General features: G+C 36.4%; 2 protein-coding genes across 2 annotated transcripts in view; one reads left to right on the top strand and one right to left on the bottom strand.

Moving 5' to 3' along the window:
* svilc (supervillin c) overlaps window positions 1-13,962 on the top strand; it is a 30,996-nt gene extending 17,034 nt beyond the window's left edge. The window contains exons 7-31 of the mRNA XM_016527689.1: window positions 96-244; window positions 408-636; window positions 938-1,116; window positions 2,174-2,261; window positions 2,515-2,562; window positions 2,802-2,870; window positions 3,231-3,287; window positions 3,916-4,109; window positions 4,189-4,343; window positions 4,524-4,625; window positions 4,874-5,010; window positions 5,148-5,295; window positions 5,395-5,540; window positions 5,680-5,855; window positions 6,473-6,623; window positions 6,802-7,108; window positions 7,623-7,832; window positions 7,918-8,125; window positions 8,250-8,383; window positions 8,500-8,655; window positions 8,870-8,998; window positions 9,083-9,195; window positions 9,300-9,455; window positions 10,954-11,487; window positions 13,950-13,962. Of these exons, the coding sequence (XP_016383175.1) occupies window positions 96-244; window positions 408-636; window positions 938-1,116; window positions 2,174-2,261; window positions 2,515-2,562; window positions 2,802-2,870; window positions 3,231-3,287; window positions 3,916-4,109; window positions 4,189-4,343; window positions 4,524-4,625; window positions 4,874-5,010; window positions 5,148-5,295; window positions 5,395-5,540; window positions 5,680-5,855; window positions 6,473-6,623; window positions 6,802-7,108; window positions 7,623-7,832; window positions 7,918-8,125; window positions 8,250-8,383; window positions 8,500-8,655; window positions 8,870-8,998; window positions 9,083-9,195; window positions 9,300-9,455; window positions 10,954-11,040 (3,528 nt within the window). The 3' untranslated portion in view covers window positions 11,041-11,487; window positions 13,950-13,962. The remainder of the gene's footprint in view (window positions 1-95; window positions 245-407; window positions 637-937; window positions 1,117-2,173; window positions 2,262-2,514; window positions 2,563-2,801; window positions 2,871-3,230; window positions 3,288-3,915; window positions 4,110-4,188; window positions 4,344-4,523; window positions 4,626-4,873; window positions 5,011-5,147; window positions 5,296-5,394; window positions 5,541-5,679; window positions 5,856-6,472; window positions 6,624-6,801; window positions 7,109-7,622; window positions 7,833-7,917; window positions 8,126-8,249; window positions 8,384-8,499; window positions 8,656-8,869; window positions 8,999-9,082; window positions 9,196-9,299; window positions 9,456-10,953; window positions 11,488-13,949) is intronic.
* Window positions 12,257-18,628, bottom strand: tmem98 (transmembrane protein 98). Its single transcript, XM_016527604.1, has 8 exons — window positions 18,534-18,628; window positions 15,171-15,374; window positions 14,883-15,014; window positions 14,746-14,779; window positions 13,737-13,852; window positions 13,602-13,661; window positions 13,316-13,519; window positions 12,257-12,860 (listed from the first exon to the last, which is right to left on the bottom strand). Exons 2-7 carry the CDS (start codon window positions 15,299-15,301, stop codon window positions 13,330-13,332), a joined length of 663 nt encoding a protein of 220 aa, XP_016383090.1. The 5' UTR covers window positions 15,302-15,374; window positions 18,534-18,628; the 3' UTR covers window positions 12,257-12,860; window positions 13,316-13,329.
* Window positions 18,629-19,318: the final 690 nt, after the last annotated feature.

Raw genomic sequence — 19,318 nt, 5'->3', positions numbered from 1 at the left:
GCCAGCATTCACATTCATTTTATGGAAAAGAATAGCATGAACATTCTGATATTTTTTTCAATTAATTTTTTATTTAATTGTTGTTCCGCCATCAGGAGTTAGAGAAGACAGCTTCACCTGAGGCATCCTCATTCCTCAAACCTCGCGCCAGTAATAGATTCCATGCGCGTAGAGTTCGCCGTAACAACGACCCTCGGGCACTCACTCAGCCAATCACCTTTGAGGAAACAGTTATTGCAGCGAGGTAGGCAGGACTTCTTTGATTCAACGTTCTCATTTTGCAGCTCAACACTCCATCTGCAGAAGTGCCACTGCTACTTTAAACCGTAATTCTGAGAGTTAAAAACAAGCAGCGTATTGGGGAAAAAGATGATGAGCTTATTCACTGTCTATTGTTTCTTCTTCAGTCCACAGTCGGGTGAGGCAGGTGAGGCTGAGCCAGAGGTGGAGGACGATGCTGGCACTAAACTATCGATGAGTGAGAAACTGGCTCTCTTCAACAAACTGTCTCAGCCAATATTGGGTGCTGTGGGGAGTCCTGTGAGAGACAGCAGCCCTCTAGAGGCCTCTGAGAGACGCAGACAGAAGGGTGCCCGTTACCGCACACAGCCCATCACTGTGGATGAGGTCAATTTGGTAAGTGGACATACTGTATAGGTCTGCATGTCTGTGATTACCAGAATTAATCTCCATTTGCCACTTGTGGAGTAAATGTTAAATCTGTCCAATGGTGAGCTAATCAGTATGTGTTACAAAAGCTTTAGATCTAGTGACCCTGATGAAAATGTATGAGTTTCATGCTGGTTTATGCTGGTTGGTGCATGTTTAGCATAGCCATCACAACAAAATAATAATAAATAACTAAAAAAACAAAAAAACACTTTGGTCCCCCCCCCAGTATAATCATAACAATCATTTTTATTAACAAATTAAACAGGTGTCACCTGTGGAACCGGCTCCTCTCTCGAGTGCTCCCTGGAGGCAGAGGGCAAGGAAGGAAGCCTCTGCATCCTCTGGCAGAACATGGAGATCTGCTCCAAAGCCTGAGGAACGTCCATTTCTATCAGAGGACCTCCAGACCACAGAACAGAGCAGAGAATCAGCCATCAGTGACAGGTTCTCTCCCTTTCACTCTTTCGCTCTTTCTACCTTTCAAACGTTTGGGCTCATTAAGATTTACAGGAAGGGTGCATTCATTTGTTTAAACATGACAGTAAATAAACAATAAATGTAGTTTTACCAGAATATATATAGCACTCTTTCGCAGTCAGATTTTCAAACAATATTGATTAAAAAATTTACAAACAGATACAGATTATTAGTAGGTGCTGCTGACTTGAAACTTTGCACATCCAATAAGAGTAAGGTGGTTCTTACTCTGTATTATCAAGATGCAGCCTCACTTCCTGTTTGGGATCCTTGGTATCAAAGTTCTTTTATTTCATTTTGATTAAATTCTTCACATGTATTCAGAATTCATTATACACACAGAATTTAAAGATCACTCAATTCATTCTGATGGAAATCTGTCATACAATTGGAATGTATAAATCTTTAAAACAGACTGGATTTTTCTGAGTAATTGGGAAGGATTGTGATTTTAAACCATTGGTTATTTTAAAGTTTTGTGAGATTTTTATAAGTAGGTGGCACTGTCACCAAAGTGCTCCTGTATTACAAATCATTGTGGCAGTGATACAAAGTAAGTCTCATGTCAGTACCTCAAAGTGTGCAAAGATACAGCCTCACTTCCTGATTTGTGTCTTCTTCACCATAAAAATAGTTGATGTGCTACTTTTAAACTACGTAGTATGAGGATTATGTACCCCAAATTAGGGGACGATCTGATGAAAGCTATTCACCTTATGCAAGCACAGCCATTTGCAAGGCTTCTGGTGTCAGCTGCTTCCAGACTGTTTTAATTAATTACAAAAACAGTCTGTTATGCTGCTTCATATTGCAAACTGTATTGTATTTGCATTTGTTGTCATATTATTATTTATTATTTAATTGATAATTATTATATATTATATTAATTGCACATTCACAGAAAATAGCTTACTTCTGCGTTTAAAAAATTAGGTGGATTGAGTTTGTTAAAATTTTATTATTATTATTATTATTTAATTCTGCAGTGTTTTGGCCCTATTAAATGAGAAAATGTTTTCCACAGGGTGATAGACTCAGCAGGAACTGAGAAAGAAGAGGAAAAGCAAAGTGATAAAGCAAGGTGCAATATCAGTCTGAGCAGTGCGCCACAGGTTTGTGAACTGTATGTGTGTTGTACAGTAGATGATAATTTCATTGTGTTTTTACAGAGAGCTAATGTATCTAAGCGAATTTAACTAGGTCATATTTACTAGGAGGTGTATTCATATTTTTGTGAGTAAATAAATGCATCAGCATGCATGTTTGTGTTAAGTGTGCATTGGCATGCAGCATGTGAGTCACATGTGTCACTCTAATGTTTCCTCATGTCTTTCTCCTCCCTGGTTTCCACACTGCCCCCTGTAGGATGAGAATGTCACTACAGCTGAGTCTAATCTTCAAACTCAATGTTGGGTAAGAATATTATGTGTGTTTTTACAGGTTTGATTGGAAGTGTTTCTGTTACTTTAACTGACTAAATTACCATATATCATTGCTTATTACTTTATGTGTTAAAAAGTGAGTTTCATTAGTTGTCGTTTCTTTGTATTCATTCTATTTAACTGACCATATATTTTTGCATTGGAAATGGAAGAGAATGAGATTTCATTAATCAACCTCCTCTCCTCTCCTCTCCTCTCCTCTCCTCTCAGGAGCCTGTATTTTCCTCTATATACACTCGTTCAAGCTCCACACCTCAGTATGTGATGTTTTTCAATGAGGTGAGAATTTCTTTCATGTTTTTATGTCCATGTAGAACATTTGGTGTGAATTTTCATATGACTGAATGTAATGAATGTGTTCATAAACTGCTATTGCTCTAAGCATGTGCTTTTAAATATAACATTGGTGCATCTGTTTTACTGTATAGTGTGTTGTGAATGTGTGTGTGTGTGTGTGTGTGTGTGTGTGTGTGTGTTTTTGCTGCCTTGCCATATTAAGGTCCGCAGAATACATTTGAGCAAAACATTTTCAACATTTAACTGTCAATAATGGCATGTCATTGAATTGATTTAACTTTGACTGGCAGACCTAGACAATTGCTATTATTATACTCTTCTTCTTTCTTTCTCCCTCTCTAGAGGAGTCTTTCTTATGAAGCTCAGGAGGTTTCCAACACAACTCAAACTCAACCACAGGTGACGGGGAGACTCATGGTATTTTTAAAGATACATAGACACTACTGTTAAAACGTTTGGGGCCAGTAAGATTTAAAAAAAAAAGAAATACCTTTATTCAGCAAGGATGCATTAAATTAGTCAAAGGTGAAAATAAAGACTTCTACATTGTTACAAAATTCTGCTGTTCTTTTAAACTTTCTATTCATGCAATAATGCTGAAAAAATTTATAACTTTCCACAAAAAATATTTACACAACTACACAGCTGTTTTTAACATTGATAATAATAAGAAATGTTTTTTTTGAGCAGCCAATCAGCATATTAGAATGATTTCTGAAGGATCATGTGACACTGAAGACTGGAGTAATGATGCTGAAAATTCAGCTTTGCCATCACAGAAATAAATTACATTTTAAAATATATAATTAATTAGAAAACAGTTATTTTAAATTATAATATTTCATTTTATTGTATATTTGTTCAAATAAATCCAGCCTTGCTGAGCATATGAGACTTCTTTCCAAAACATTAAAAGATCTTACCAAGCCCAAACTTTTGACCTTTAATCTATTCAAACATTGAAATATAATAATGGATATTAGAATATATTAGAATATCAACTAATTCAGTTTGTCTGTTATTTCAGGCAAGCTGTGAGGAGGAAGACTCTCCCAGACTCATCTTTAAAGAAACACAAACCATTTGCGCCAGTGAAGTCCAAGAGAGTCAGATGTTTGGTGCTGAGATGACTTCTGAACACTCTTCACTACCAGCGTATCCGACCACTGGAGGAGACACAGAGTCAGACCTGAGCACTCTCTGTCAGACCAACACACCAATGTAAAGCCAGCATCTGTACATCTGTGAGGGATTTCCCTGTGTGTGAGAAGATATAAGTTAACGCTCTGTTTGTGTTTAGTTTGAGCTCAGCTGTAGCCGAGCACAGGCGTTCAGTTCGGCCATCCCGCAGGACCCAGGGTTCGAGGAATCCATTACGCGCTCTTGCTGCTCGAGAGGATATCCAACAGGATTTCATGCAGTCTGAAGAAAACAGCGAAATGGAGAATAATACAGGTTTAAAATGAAAATTTGTAACTGTTTTATATTCCTGAATTAGTATAGACTTGTCAGCCAGTGACAATGACAGTTTTGCTGGTTAAACTATTTTGTCATGATTAATTTAATGTATTAACAGCATTAAACATATTTAGCATCATAATTATTATATATTTTTTAAAAACTTTATTATTCAAGCTATGAAAAATTCTAACTGCACCCCAGCTGATGTCTCTTTCTCTGGAAAAGGGAGCAGACCCACAGTGCCATACAACAAACTTATGCTCATCCAAGTTAAAGGTATGATAGTGTATCTAATATTCACCTGATGTTCTTCTTTAATGCATCCCTGCTGAATAAAAGTATTAATTAAAAATTGTACTGATCCCAAACCTTTGAGTGGTAGTAAAGTTCTGCATTATTTGTATTAGGCACAGAAGCACACTTGATTTCTCAGGTTTTCATACTTGGAAATGCCATAAGATCCTCTGAGTTTCATGTGAGAGTGACGTAGGTAATGTAGTCTGTGCATGTTTCTGTTCATCCAGGGTGGAGGCAGGTGCAGGTGCGGTTGGTGGAGCCGGTATCACGCTCTCTTAACAGTGGTGACTGCTTTCTGCTGGTCACACCATCACACTGCTTCCTCTGGACTGGCAAACTCTCCAACACCATTGAGAGAGAAAAGGTACATCAGTTCACGCAGAAACAGAGTGATTCCTGTTTAAGCCATTACAGCGGTTTTTGCATCTTCAACAGTATATTTTTGTGAGATAATCAGGAATTGGTTTTAGTTCCTGGATGTTGACTAATGGTTTGTTCTAGGCGTCTGAAATGGCCTCAGTGATTGTGACCCAGAGGGATCTGGGTTGTCAGGCAACAGGTGTTGTTCACCTGGATGAAGGTGTAAATACAGACAGCCTGCAGGCAGCAGAGTTCTGGAATCTTCTCGGGGGACAGACCCATTATAAAGGCAAGAGACATAACAGAAAATGTTCTATAATAAACACTTTTATTCCTCAAAACTGCTCAGATGACATTTATATGTTTGTGTGTGTGTTTCTCTCTGCAGGTCCAGACAGTGCTGATGATGATGAGCACTATGAGAGAGCCATATCAGAGTCAAACTGTATTTATAGGCTGCAGGGGGACAGACTCAGTCCTCATGAGCAGGGCTGGGCTGTCGTTCCAGACCTCAGTCTTCTGAACTCCTCTCAGGTCCTCGTCACCATACTATTAAAGAATGAATGACGTACTTCACATGCAGTTGTTTTGTTTAATAGTTTGTGATAACACACAATGAAACCGCATTTAAGGTGTATAGTGAAATGTAATGACAGTACTTTTTCCGTTTTAGACTCTGCTGTTTGACTTCGGCAGCGAGCTCTATTTGTGGCACGGGAAAGACGTGGGCCCCAGCGAGAGGAAACTGGCCCTTCAGCTGGCTCAGCAGGTTTGGGACGGAGTGTATGACTACAGCAACTGCAGGATCAACCCTCTGGATCCCTCTGGTGGCAGTGCCCATATTCACAAGTAGGTTCACTTTAATGGGAGTATTTTCATATATTCAGCTACAGTGGGGTCTAAAAGTACACTGGTGAAAATACATCTGTTTTGCCTTCTTTTAATTGAATACAATTTTTATATTACAATTTATACTATCAGTATAACCACTGGAAAAATTAACATGAATTTCAGAATATCTCAGTATATGGTTTTTCCCATTTTTTTTTTATTGAAAGCAGCATTTAAGCTGCATTAAGTCCATGTATAAATGCATACATTATGCAACACACACACACTGGTTTCCATGTTTTATGGGGACATTCCAAAGACATAATGGTTTTTATACAGTACAAATCGTATTTTATATCCCCTTACCCTAACCTTACCCCTAAACCTACCCCTCAAACAAAACTTTCTGCAATTTTAGATTTTCAAAAAGCTTCATTCTGGATGATTTATAAGATTGTTTCCTCATGGGGACCCAAAAAATGTCCCCACAAGGTCAAAATTTATTGGGATTACTATCCTTGTGGGGACATTTGATCCTCGTACACACACACAATAAATAAAAAAAATAAGTTTTATTATATTAAACATAACCTATTTTTGTCTTCACAAATAAATGTATTTATTTGTGTGTTCAGGCAGGGTATTGGACGGCCTGACTGGGCACTTTTTGGCCGTGTGTTTGACCAAAATGAGACGATACTGTTCAAAGAGAAGTTTGCTAACTCATTTGAGCAGACAAAAGTGAACAAAAATTACATTGCTCCTTCCATACAAGAGGAGGTGAAGGTGAGGAGACTGATATACACAAGTTAAGATAAACATATCTCATGTTCCTCTTTTATATGACTTCCACCTACAGTTAGTTGAAACAGAATTTCATGTTTTTTTTATGTTCTTACTGTCCTCTAGTGACCAGTTTTCACTCAGTTTGATTAATTTTTCCTGTCTTTTGTCTCTTCTCCAGACCCCCTTACTCAAGTCATCTCCCCAGCCAGTGTCAGCTGAGCAGTGGTCATGTGATGCCAGAGCTCTCTTCGGTGGAGTCTGTCTCTCAGAGGTGTCACAAATTGTTCTGGATGGTGTGGATGTACGGAGGGGACGGGACACGGTCACTCTGAGTGATGGTCGGCAGGTGGAGTTATGCACTCTTGCAGTGAAAATGTTGCTTATTTCAGAGGGTGAGGAGTGTGAGGTTGCCCCAGAGAGCTTGGGACAGTTCAGTGGGGGCAGCACATATGCTGTGCGCTGGACATACAGCCTCACAGCCTTAGGTGAGTTAATGTGTGGGTAAGACCTTATAAACCGAATGGTTTTCTGTATGTTATGGAAGCGATTCCTAACCAGCTGTACGTATTATCAAGGGAAATATTATTTATTTATTAATTCGTTTGTTAAAACTTTAAAACAGAATAATTACTTCATTTAGAAATAATTCAGAAAATAATTAGACTACTCTCATGATTTTTTAAGAAGAAAAGTAATTATAATAATAACAATTTGAAGAATAATATTGCTTGAAGAAAAGGTGCAACACTCTCAGAAAAATAAACAACTTTATTGGTTAAAATCAAGTAACAACAAAGGTAATGTATTTTTATTTGTTACACCTTTAAAACAGAATAATAAACTAATTCTAGAGAGCGAGAGAGATTCACATTTTTAAAAATGGAAAAGTTTGAAAATTTAAATATTTTGTTTGTTTATATAATAGTTGTATAAGTTATTCTGCATAAATGTAAACAATATTCTGTTTGTGTCAGTTATTTTATTTTTTTTATTTCACAGGGGATCAAATGGCAATAGGTCACGAACGATCTGCTCTTTTCATCTGGAAAGGGTGGCACTCCAATATCAGTGGGCGGGACCTGTCACCAGCACTGACCAATCAGTGTAGTTCTCAGGTGTTCGTAACAGAAGGGGAAGAGCCACCCTGTTTTCTGCAGTTGTTCCAGGGAGGAATGGTCATTTATAGACAACAACAAAGCAGAGACACAGGTCTGGTCATTGCGATATCTAATCCTCTCCCCTACTATGGGTCCAATTAATACATCTGACATAGTATGTTTGGTATGTGTTTCAGGAGGCTGGCATCTGTTCTGTGTGAGGGGTGATGTCCCAGTGGAGGGCAGTCTGTTGGAGGTACAGTGCTCTTGCTCCAGTCTGAGGTCTCGTGGCTCATTGATCTTGTTGAACAGCCAGCAGGGGGCGATCTACCTGTGGCATGGCTGCAAAGCCCACAGCAAGGCATGTCAGGTGGCCAAGCAGATGGTCCAACGCCTCACACAAATGTGAGCAACTCCTTTAGAATTCTGTAAAAAGTATCATGTAAACCCATGAAAAATAATGAAAGATGCATGAAAGATGCACGTTGCCAGATTAGGATTGATTTCATGTGGTTAATGTGATGATTAGGTGCCCACCTGAGCAGAGTCTGAGAGCTGGCAGATTTATGAATGTCCAGGAAGTGGAGGAGGGGAAAGAGCCAGCAGACTTCTGGAATGCTATTGGACCAGAGGACAGGAAGTCATATGACTGCATGCTGCAAGGTGTGATGTATAACAAACTATGATAAATAACATGTGAACTTGTTACTCTTTGTCATGCAATGAACATTTTCACCCATTTTTCACAAGAGATTGTCTATGTTTTTTATTCCTTTTAGATCCTGGTCAATTTAATTTTACCCCCCGCCTTTATCACCTGAGTGCCCAATCAGGAACTTTCAAAGGGGTGGAGCTTATTAGCCCCTCCCATGTAAATGGTGTAATTACAGCAATGCCCTTCCTTCAGGCTAAGTTATATGCCGTGCCACATCCAGGTGAGAGTAAGCAAGTTCACAAACTGTACACAGAAGCATAAGAGTGCACATAAAGACTTTAACACTACACTTAACCTTAGGTTAACTTTTAACCCCTTTTAATGTTTAGTACTTAAGGAAGTTGACAGACAAACAGTTAAAATGAGAAAATCTTAAAATAATATGGGTTATTTTTCTCTCAAACTTCTGTGGTGTTGTACCATTCTCTTGGCAGCAATATTCCTGCTGGATAACTATCTGGAGGTGTATTTATGGCAAAGTTGTGAAGCTTCAATCTCACAGCGCCCCCACTGGGACAAAGAGAAGAAGTGCGCCATGGAGACTGCCTTACAGTACTGCAAAGGTAAATAGATATTAGAAAGCACAGATGCTGTTCAGAAGCCTTCTGTTTCTGATTTCTAAGTTATTTTTGGTGTTTTGCGTTCAGAGAGGAATCCCAGACGGCCTCCCATGGCGTATCTTATTGATGAAGGGGCGGAGCCTCTCACCTTTACTAATATATTCCCTTCATGGGAGATGAGACTGACACAGGAAGTACAGGTGAGTGAGGACACATCATCATCATCATATACATGCGCATGTACAGAGTTATTTGATTTACACTGAAATCTCATTTAAATATTTGTTTGCGTTTTTTTTTCTAGGACTGCACAGTGCGTAAAAAGCTGACTTTGGTGCAGGATGCTCTAGCTGCCCTTAATAAGTCCCAGTTTCCCCTTAAGGACCTGCTGAAGAGACCTTTACCTGAAGGAGTGGATCCTTTACACTTGGAGAACTACCTGTCTCAGCATGATTTCAAGGTTTAACATTAAAACATAATAAAGATTATAATACAGTTTGACTGACAAGATGAGCTTCAAAAGTATCTGAATAGCAGCCTTTCACCGTCATCAGTTATTTTATGCTGGTTTTTTTTCATCTAAAATTGCATTTTATATCCATACAAAGCCAACCTTGTGTAGCCAAACCTTTGACTTACTGACATGTAAAGCAACAAATTACAGTTAATTTTATTTGTACATGCAGTTTAAGGGCTGTTTTATCTTATATAGATTTTTTAGATATTTAACAAATAGTAATTTAAATTTAAATAATTAAGATATTTAATGAATTATTTCACAGACACATGTTTGGGGTCTTATGCTCATCAAGGGTGCCTTTATTTGATCAAAAATACAGAAAAAACAGTGATGCTGTAAAAATATGTGACCCTAGACCACAAAACCAGTCTTAAGTCGCTTGGGTATATTTGTAGCAATAGCCAAAAAAACATTGTATGGGTAAAAATTATCGATTTTTCTTTTATGCCAAAAATCATTAGGATATTAAGTAAAGATCATGTTCCATGAAGATATTTTGTAAATTTCTTACCATAAATATATCAAAACTTAATTTTTGATTAGTAATATGCATTGCTAAGAACTTCATTTGGACAACTTTAAAGGCGATTTTCTCAGTATTTTGATTTTTTTGCACCCTCTGATTCCAGATTTTCAGGACAGGACAGATATTGTCCTATCCTAACAAACCATACATCAACGGAAAGCTTATTTATTCAGCTTTCAGATGATGTATAAATCTCAATTTCACAAAATGTACCCTTATGACTGGTTTTGTGGTCCAGGGTAACATATTATTACAGATTAAAATAATTGTTTTCTATTTGACTATATTTTAAAATATAATTTATTCCTGTGATGGTAAAACTGAATTTTCAGCATCCATTACCCCAGTTTTCAGTGTCACATGACTCTTCAGAAATCATTATAATGTGCTGATTTGCTGCTCAAGAAACGTTTCTTATTATCATCAGTGTTGAAAACGGTTGTGCTGCTTTTTATTTTTGTGTAATATCACTACATTTGCTTCATGATTCTTTGATGAATAAAATTTTACAAGAACAGCATTTATTTGACATGTAATATTTCATTAGGCTTTAGTGTCACATGTATTTAAAGCATTCTAACTGAATAAAAGTATTAATTTCTTAAAAATAAATTTAATGACCCTAAACATTTGAATGGTAGTATAACTTTGGGGGGAAAAGCAGAATATATGGATGTCTAGTTAACTACTAAGTGCCTTAAACATAACTCTGAATAGCTTGGGTTCACAACTTGGGTTCCAAGCAGACTGAAAAAAAAAAACCTGAGAAAAAAATCTGTGTGCCTTTCAATGTCAGCCAATCAAATTAGAAAACAGAGGCTAATATCAAGTAAACTATTAAGTCCAGCAGGATACTGAAAAAAAAGATATAGCAGGTGAAGGTTAAGTAACTTACCTTTTTTTTTTTTTTAGGTTGCTTTGGGAATGATATGGAATGACTACAACTGTCTATCAGATTTACAAAAAACGGACCTGAAGAAAAGTAAAGGACTTTACTGAGTGTCAGCAGCACTGTGACCTACGCTCAACAGAAGCAATATTTTAAAAGATGTGTTTGTAAGATGACATGTTCTTGATGGCACTCATGCGTAGTGTGAGTGTGCTAAACAGTGAGTTGTGAGTGTGTGTCCTTTCGGTCTGCTTCTTTTCAGTCTGCTGCTTTTTTAAATGCCTAATGTCCAGCACTCATTTTGGCCAAAAGCTTTCTACTCAAAGCTAGACAGAACTGTTTACTCTGACTTTGAGAAATAGCTGTCATGTTTTTCTTTTCTTCCTCCCCATCCTCCATTGCAGCTTTTTCTCCTCCTTCTTTCTTTATCTCTCTCTGTCTGCCTCCTCTCTCTCTCCTCTCTCCACAAAGCCGCACATGTGAATAGAGGTCTAATTGTTTTACTGAACTTATAGTTGAATTTTGTAATGTTTATTTTAAAATAAAAATATCATGATGTCTTTTCATTGTGAAACTTTTATTCACCATTACAAAGCTCAAATACATAAACAGTACGAGAGTCAAAGAACAAATAGAGGAACAAACAAGAAATGTCAGTAACAAGATTGAAATGAAAAGAGGAAATACTCATAATCAACAACTGAATGCTGCAATATATTCTTATTGAAACTGAATAACATATGATTGATAACTGAATTTAATACATGAAATTACAGAGTTCTGAATGTGTGTGTGTGTGGCTGCTGAAAGTGTGAAGTGTAGTGGGGGGTTGAAGGAGGGAATTAGTGTGGATTTAGATTTCATGTGACTCTGGGGAAAAAATACAGGCCACGTCTAGATAGCAGATGGACAAAATATGTGAGTTACTTGCTGCATAACTGTTCACAACCAGCTAGTTAACTGTTCAAAAGTTTGGGTGTTTTTTAAGAAATGAATGTTTATTTAGCAAGGATGCATTAAATGGATCAAAAGTGACAGTAAAAACATTTACAAAAGATTTCTATTTCAAATAAATACTGTCCTTGAACTCTTTATTCATCAAAGAACCTAAAAAATGGCATTTTAAATTATTTTAAATCGCCAAATAAATTGTAATATTTCACATACTGTTTTTTACAGTATTTTTGATCAAATAAATGCAGCTTTGGTGAGCATGAGACTTCTTTTAAAATACTTAAAAAAAAAAAAAATACTGACCCCAAACATTTAAGTGTACACATCATGAGAGAAAAAAATACTAATATGAAAGTGTACAATTGTGACTTGTCAATTTGTGAATTGACTATTTATAAACTGATATGCGAAGGAGACTGAACTGGAAAAAAAGAAAATGAACCATTATTTCTGCTGCTTAATTTTTTGTGTATTTTTAAAGCTAAATAAAAGCCAAAAGATCTTAAAATTTGATAGAACTTGATGCTAATAATGAAAATATGTAAATAATGTATGAAAACATTGTATGTATTGTATTAAAACATTACTATATGTAGACTCAAATATGAGAAACAACAAAAAAAAGACAGACCTTGTTTTGTTTATATATGGTTTAGCTAACAAACTTAGTGATAACAATTAGCATTTTTGGGAATTGGTTTATACATTCATGTTTTTTATTGTCTCAGACACTTTTTGGCTCTAGCATCTACATATAAATCCAGCGTGAGGAAATATTAGACAGCATGACCACCAAATAAACTGGAATGTAACAGAGATAAAAATTAGATACAGTGAAAGATTGAAAGCAAGGCTAAGCTAAGATGCCTTTCATATCATGGATGTGCTGAGGTATTGTCCACTAAACTGTCGTATTCTTTACAGGTGCATTCATGCACGTTCTTGAATAATGTGTGTACTCTATATGTCTGCCACACACTGTAAAAAAAAACTGTGACATTTACGGTAAAATACCGGCAGCTGTGGTTGCCAGAACTTCACCGTAAAAAATATGGTAGCAACATTTTAGGTTTTACAGACTTAACTTAAATTCACAATAAAATACCGTATTTCATTAACTGATGTAATGTTAATAAACCAACATATTGAAGTGTTAATATCTGTTTTGAACCATTGTAATGAACTGATAACCACCAAAAACTGGTGGTGATGAGAAAGTCACATGATGAACCAAAGCTCATCACAAACAGCTTTTCTACGAGCTGAGGAGGGCAATACTTATATATAGAAGGTGCACAGTCTCATTCACACAAACACTAAACCCCATCATGGTGACACACACGATACTGAATGCAATGCAATAAACATTAATTTAACAACATTAGATTTTAGTCTTTTACTGTTAAAATCACAATAATTTTTTACAGTGCAGTCTTGTGAGTGACTCAGATTGACTGCTCTCTCTCTGGCAAACCTCTCTCTGGTTCAGATGCTAAAGCCGCCTCTCTCAACACGACCATGTGATCCTCGGCCGCATGCAGTGATTGGTCGATCCAGTCCAGGCTGCCAGACATGTGACAGGCGTTTCGTGTCACCAGTACCAAGTGACTGACCGACAGTAGTAATGCTGTGGCCCTGGTCCAAAAAATAAGTTGGTAAAGTCAATTCTTTGCAGAAATGTAAACTTACAATAGTCCCTGCCAGCATAAGAAGTTACCTGGCATCCAGAAGAATGGGGTCCAGTGGAGGGTACATAGATCGAACCACGTCGTCCACCCTGTGATGGCACAAAGCAGCTCATGGTCATTACCCACACTCTCAGATGTGTCATTTCAACTGCTCAAACTGTTACCTTGGACTGATGCGTTTGGCCACGGTGATGATGTCATTCAAGCTGGCAGGTGCTTTGACCTTTGCTCCAGAGCCCATTGTCATGGCAACTAGCTTTTCCGTGAGAGTGTGGCATATCTGTACAGAACCAGGACAATGATTTCTTTAAACCAAAGCAAAAATGCCGTGTATTATTATACACACATGACTGTTCAAAAGTTTGGGGGTCAGAAAGATTTTTTTTTTAATGAAATTAATACTTTTATATATATATATATATATTAAAGTGATAGAATGATTTCTGAAGGAAAAAGAGTTATTTAAAAATGTAATAATACACTGCCTGTCCAAAAAAAAAAAAAAAACAAACACACTGCACACTCTAATATTTAATTGGACTGTCTTTAGCTTTGATTACATTGTGCACTCATTGTGGCATTGTTTCAAAACTATTATTTAACATCACAACATTTATTTCCATCAAGAATTGCATTAATTTTTGGCCCGAGATCTTGTATTGACAATGGGAGAGATGTACCACTCTGTAAAGTCAACTCCAGAATATCCTAAAGATTTTCAATAGGGTTAAGATCAGGACTCTATTATGACCAGTTCAAGGTTTCTCATGCTCCCTGAATCACTCTTTCACAATTTGAGCCCAATAAACTTGGTACTGTCATCCTGGAACATGGGAACGTCTTCCAACATGTTTGTTTGAGAAATAAAAAGTTACGCTCTGCATCGGTTTGGGTTAAAAGATTTGTTGCCAAATATACAACATGCCAGAAACATATTAATCACTGCAAAAATGACGAAATCCTAAAATTTTAAGAGCTTGCTTATTTAAATCCAAGCGACTTTTTTTGGCCAGGCAGTGTATTTCACAATATCATTGTTCTTACTGTATTTTTGATCAAATAAGTGCAGCCTTGTTGAGCATAACATTAAAACCTTAAAAAATCTTACTGACCCATATTATATTATATTATATTTGGTTAGGAAAAATGCTAAATTTGTGCACAAAAATCTACCTTCAGAATCGCAATGCAATGAGACACAAGACCACTGAGGGAAAGAGAAAGTGATATCAGTAAAGTATCAAAACCAGAATATTATTATTACTAAAAATGGTTATGGTTGTGAGAATGAACATGGAGAGAAGGCATACGAGGCATCTTCGATCCAGTCTTCGTTCTCCAGCATGGCCTCAATATGAGGATTAGTGATGACAACATCATCCAGCTCCAGCTCTGATGGTTCACTCTGAGTCTCCATCGCGCCGATCAGATCAACTGTAGGCCTGAAATATGAGGATAAACAAGAGGTAGAGAAAGTGATTAAAAAAAATAATTATTTCAATGGCTAGGAATGAAGTGTTGGAATGGTGATCCCTTCTTAATCCTCAGTGTGGGAATGAGGTTATGACTTATTCTCTAGTGTATACTCAAGTACATACTTGGAATCAAACTGATGCAGAAAGTCCGGAGGGTGGCAGTAACGATGACGACACACAACCACCAGCGCCACAATTGATGCCAAGAAGATGGTGGCGAGTACACCTATGGCCACGATCACCACCGTCTCCATGGTTACAGATGAAGAAGAACGAGGAGGATTGTCAAAAAGTTGTTTGGCTGGAGTTTGCAAAAGCTAGACGATTCTGAAGAAATAAAGATAAGACTTCCATTTTATATCAATATCAATAACCCTTCTAAATAGTCTAACCTATCCATCTATCTATCTATCTATCTTATTATTAATATATTTATATGAAACACTATTTTCTATCACTTGTATTTTTATTATGACTAGTTCCACCAGAGCAATTTAAGCATTGTAATAGTTAATAAAAGCTTAGTTTTACCTTTGTGTTGCCCAAAATAGAAAAGAAGTATTAGACTTCAGTATTATTGTGACGTGTTGAGAAAATAATGTCTTGTTGAAAACATTTCCTCCTGTTTACTCTCCTTATGCTTCACTAAATACAGAGATAACAGCTTGATTTATACGCTTATCTTGATCATTCGACTCTTATTTAGACTATTTTCAAATGAATATGTAAAGCTTCTTGTCCTCTCATTCTTTCTTTCCAGGGCCTCTCTGACAGCGGTCTAAGAGCCATTTTTTTATGAGTATAAAAATGACAAAAATGAATGTAGGAGTGTTTTCTGTACCTGTGTATGTAATTGTGTGTTTGTAAGGGTCACACCCATCAGACCTTTGATCAGTCAATCATTAACCTGCTCACAGTATATGTGACACCATGTGTTTGCTATGTATCACAGTCATTATTGCTGTACTGTATATGTATGGTGTGTTTGCTTTGCCCTTTTAATAAAAACCAGAGGACTGAATATTTCGATTTGAGCACGAAAAGCCTTGAGTATCATGAAGTTATATAGGTCTATATCATTTCATTTCCACCACAGTCTTTCATTTAATGTTAACAATGCCGTCAATAAATTTTTTTTTAATATATAAACCCAACAATATTTTGTCTGTTTAGTGATTTAATGTTTATTGAACATGCACAGCTGTTACAACATATGAGAAGTAATATTTCGATGAGGTGATTATGTGAAATTGCGTTTTGGAATGCTGTAATTCCCTAATTGGATTAATTTGAACTCCCCTGGCCGTATCATACTGTGCACTCCCCATATGCGCCAATTCAAATTCATCCTGGCATTCAGAGACACTGGATTAACCTTTACGGATTTGACAAACACAATGTATTTTGGGGACACTAAAGCAGTTATGTTATCACAATTTTTACACATTGGCTTGATAAGTAAGCTGGTCTTTAGTTATAGATGCACAGACTTTAGTTTGATAGCCACAGTCCAGGCAATAAGATTAAATATAAAAACATCTAATTATGTAAAATGAAACCTTTCACCACCAGTCAAAAACGGCACAGAAAAGTGAGCCTAAAGTGACATAAAAAAACTCAGTTGCATAACACACCACAAGTCATTGATAATCAATCAATCAATCAATCAATGCTATGTGTATAGTGTGGTTGCCTTGCCATTTTAGTAAAAACCATATATATCTAGTGATATATATATATATATGTGACCCTGGACCACAAAACCTTAAGTTTAAGCCTTAACCTTAAGCAATAGCCCAAAAAACACTGTATGGGTCAAAATTATCGATTTTTCTTTTATGCCAAAAATCATTAGGATATTAAGTAAAGATCATGTTCCATGAAGATATTTTGTAAATTTTCTACCGTAAATGTGTCAAAACTTAATTTTTGATTAGTAATATGCATTGCTAAGAACTTCATTTGGACAACTTTAAAGATGATTTTCTCAATATTTAGATTTTTTTTGCACCCTCAGATTCCAGATTTTCAAATAGTTGTATCTCAACAAACCATACATCAATGGAAGCTTATTTATTCAGCTTTCAGATCGTGTATAAATCTCAATTTCAAAAAATCGACCCTTATGACTGGTTTTGCTAAAGACTTCATTTGGACAACTTTAAAGGTGATTTTCTCAATATTTTGATTTTTGCACCCTCAGATTCCAGATTTTCAAATAGTTGTATCTCGGCCAAATATTGTCCTATCCTAACAAACCATACATCAATGGAAAGTTTGTTTATTCAGATTTCAGATGATGTATACATCTCAATTTCGAGAAATTGACCCTTATGACTGGTTTTGTGGTCCAGGGTCACACACACACACACACACACACATATAGTTTATATAAGTTTATACATAAATTTATGAGTTTGGCTGTGTTTTTAAGCCAATATACAATCTGCTGTTTCATTATAGAAAGTTAGGGATGTTATGGTAGTTTATAAAAGGGTGACTGGTAAAACTTTATGATAACTTTCAGTAATAATATTTATCCAGAAATCTATATATTTATACTGATATAAAGTGGGGTGCAGAAATATGAGACCATACTCCAGGTTTTTACGTAATCCTGTGGTTAACAAAACGTTTTAGGATTTTAAAATTGTATGTTATAAAAAAGAAATAATTCAGATTTTTAGGTCACTAATAAGTAAGTGAATGACACGGATCATGTGAATTCTTTGCACAAACAATTTAATTAATTAAATATATTTTTAAAAAATAATTATATTTTTATTGAGTTATATATTTTTTCTCAAATTATGGGTGATGATAAGGTTAACACTCAAATGTTTTGCTAATATAATTTCTAATTAAACTTGCACCAAATTAGAAAAGCAGGCGAAATAGAAGCATTTTGTGATCTCAGAATATTTGACCCCAACGTGATCTGTTTGGCATTATATAATAACTGTTATGTTAACAGCTTCTTATTAAAGTTAAATTGTTAAAGGTAAAGTGTTACTAAAGCATTACCAAGAAGACACAGAATTGTGTGAACTGTAATTCACAGTTATTGGCCTAAACACATTTACTATCCTTCATTTTTACTCCAGAAAGTCTAAAGGATTTGGTGTTTCTAGCATAGCCTAATGGATGCAGCAACACACGAATAAAGACTTTCGGGTTATATTCACAGTGTAATACAGCAGCTACATGGAAACAAAGAAAGCGTTATTCTAAATAAATCCGTGGAGTCTTAAAGACCGAACAAAAAGTTTGGTTTAATTTTAATTTCATTAATTGCAAGCAAAAGAATACAGCCAGCCTGTTTATATGAATCTTCTGTCACTGTTTGAAAAGACGCTGTACTTTTGACTCATCTCATTTTAATGCAACACCAATCATTTTTTTTATACATGATCACAAGTTCCCTTAAGTATATCATTGGTCAATTAAAACATCATCAGCAATTATAGTTGTATTTTAAGATCTTACCTATATATCTGTTCCATTTTATGGCGTTTGTCGCAAGAAACAAAGCGCGTTCGGCGTGGACAGGCGGAGACTGCACGGAGATCTCCAGCGCGGGAGCGCGCAGCAGAGCAACGCTGTGAACTTCGATCTTGCCCGAGGCGCGCTCTCATAGCCACAGACGTTAGCTATCAATTTCTAGCCACCAGGTGTCATTCACGAGCTCTTGAGCTTTTGTGCTGTGGAACCTGTTTTTATACAGTCTATATAATGTGTGGAACCCATGCTGTTTTTTTTATATATATTGCGCAATATGCATACGCAATACTTTGGCAGCAGCAGTTCGGCGCGTTCGCTAGAAGGTAACGTACGGTTGGTTATTCAGTTTTTAACGCACGTGTGTGAGACAGTGTAAGGAATTATTTAGTTTCACGTAACTTTTATTTAAATTATGCACAAAAAATGCACCGCAGTTATCCAGTAGCCCCTCACTGCAGAACAAAGGTCCAGGGGGGCGGGGTTGGATGTGTAAAAGTCAGTGTTGCCAACTTAGCAATTTTGTTGCTAAATTTAGCAACTTTTCAGACTACCCTAGCGACTTTTTCTTCCAAAAGCACCTAGCAACAAATTAAGCTATTTTTAAATTTTATTTGGCTACTTTTAGCAACTTTTGATAAGTTACTCAAACAATAAAAAGGCACACATTTTCCATCCAAATTACACAAAAAGAGGAAACCACAGATGCCTAGCAGTACACACATCACAGGAATTAAGTTAGCTGCTATTTGCAATTGTTTAATTTAATAGCA

Source organism: Sinocyclocheilus rhinocerous, unplaced genomic scaffold (assembly GCF_001515625.1).
Source record: "Sinocyclocheilus rhinocerous isolate Xijiao unplaced genomic scaffold, SAMN03320098_v1.1 scaffold273, whole genome shotgun sequence".
Classification (NCBI taxonomy): domain Eukaryota; kingdom Metazoa; phylum Chordata; class Actinopteri; order Cypriniformes; family Cyprinidae; genus Sinocyclocheilus; species Sinocyclocheilus rhinocerous.
This window is presented reverse-complemented; position numbering and strand designations above follow the sequence as displayed.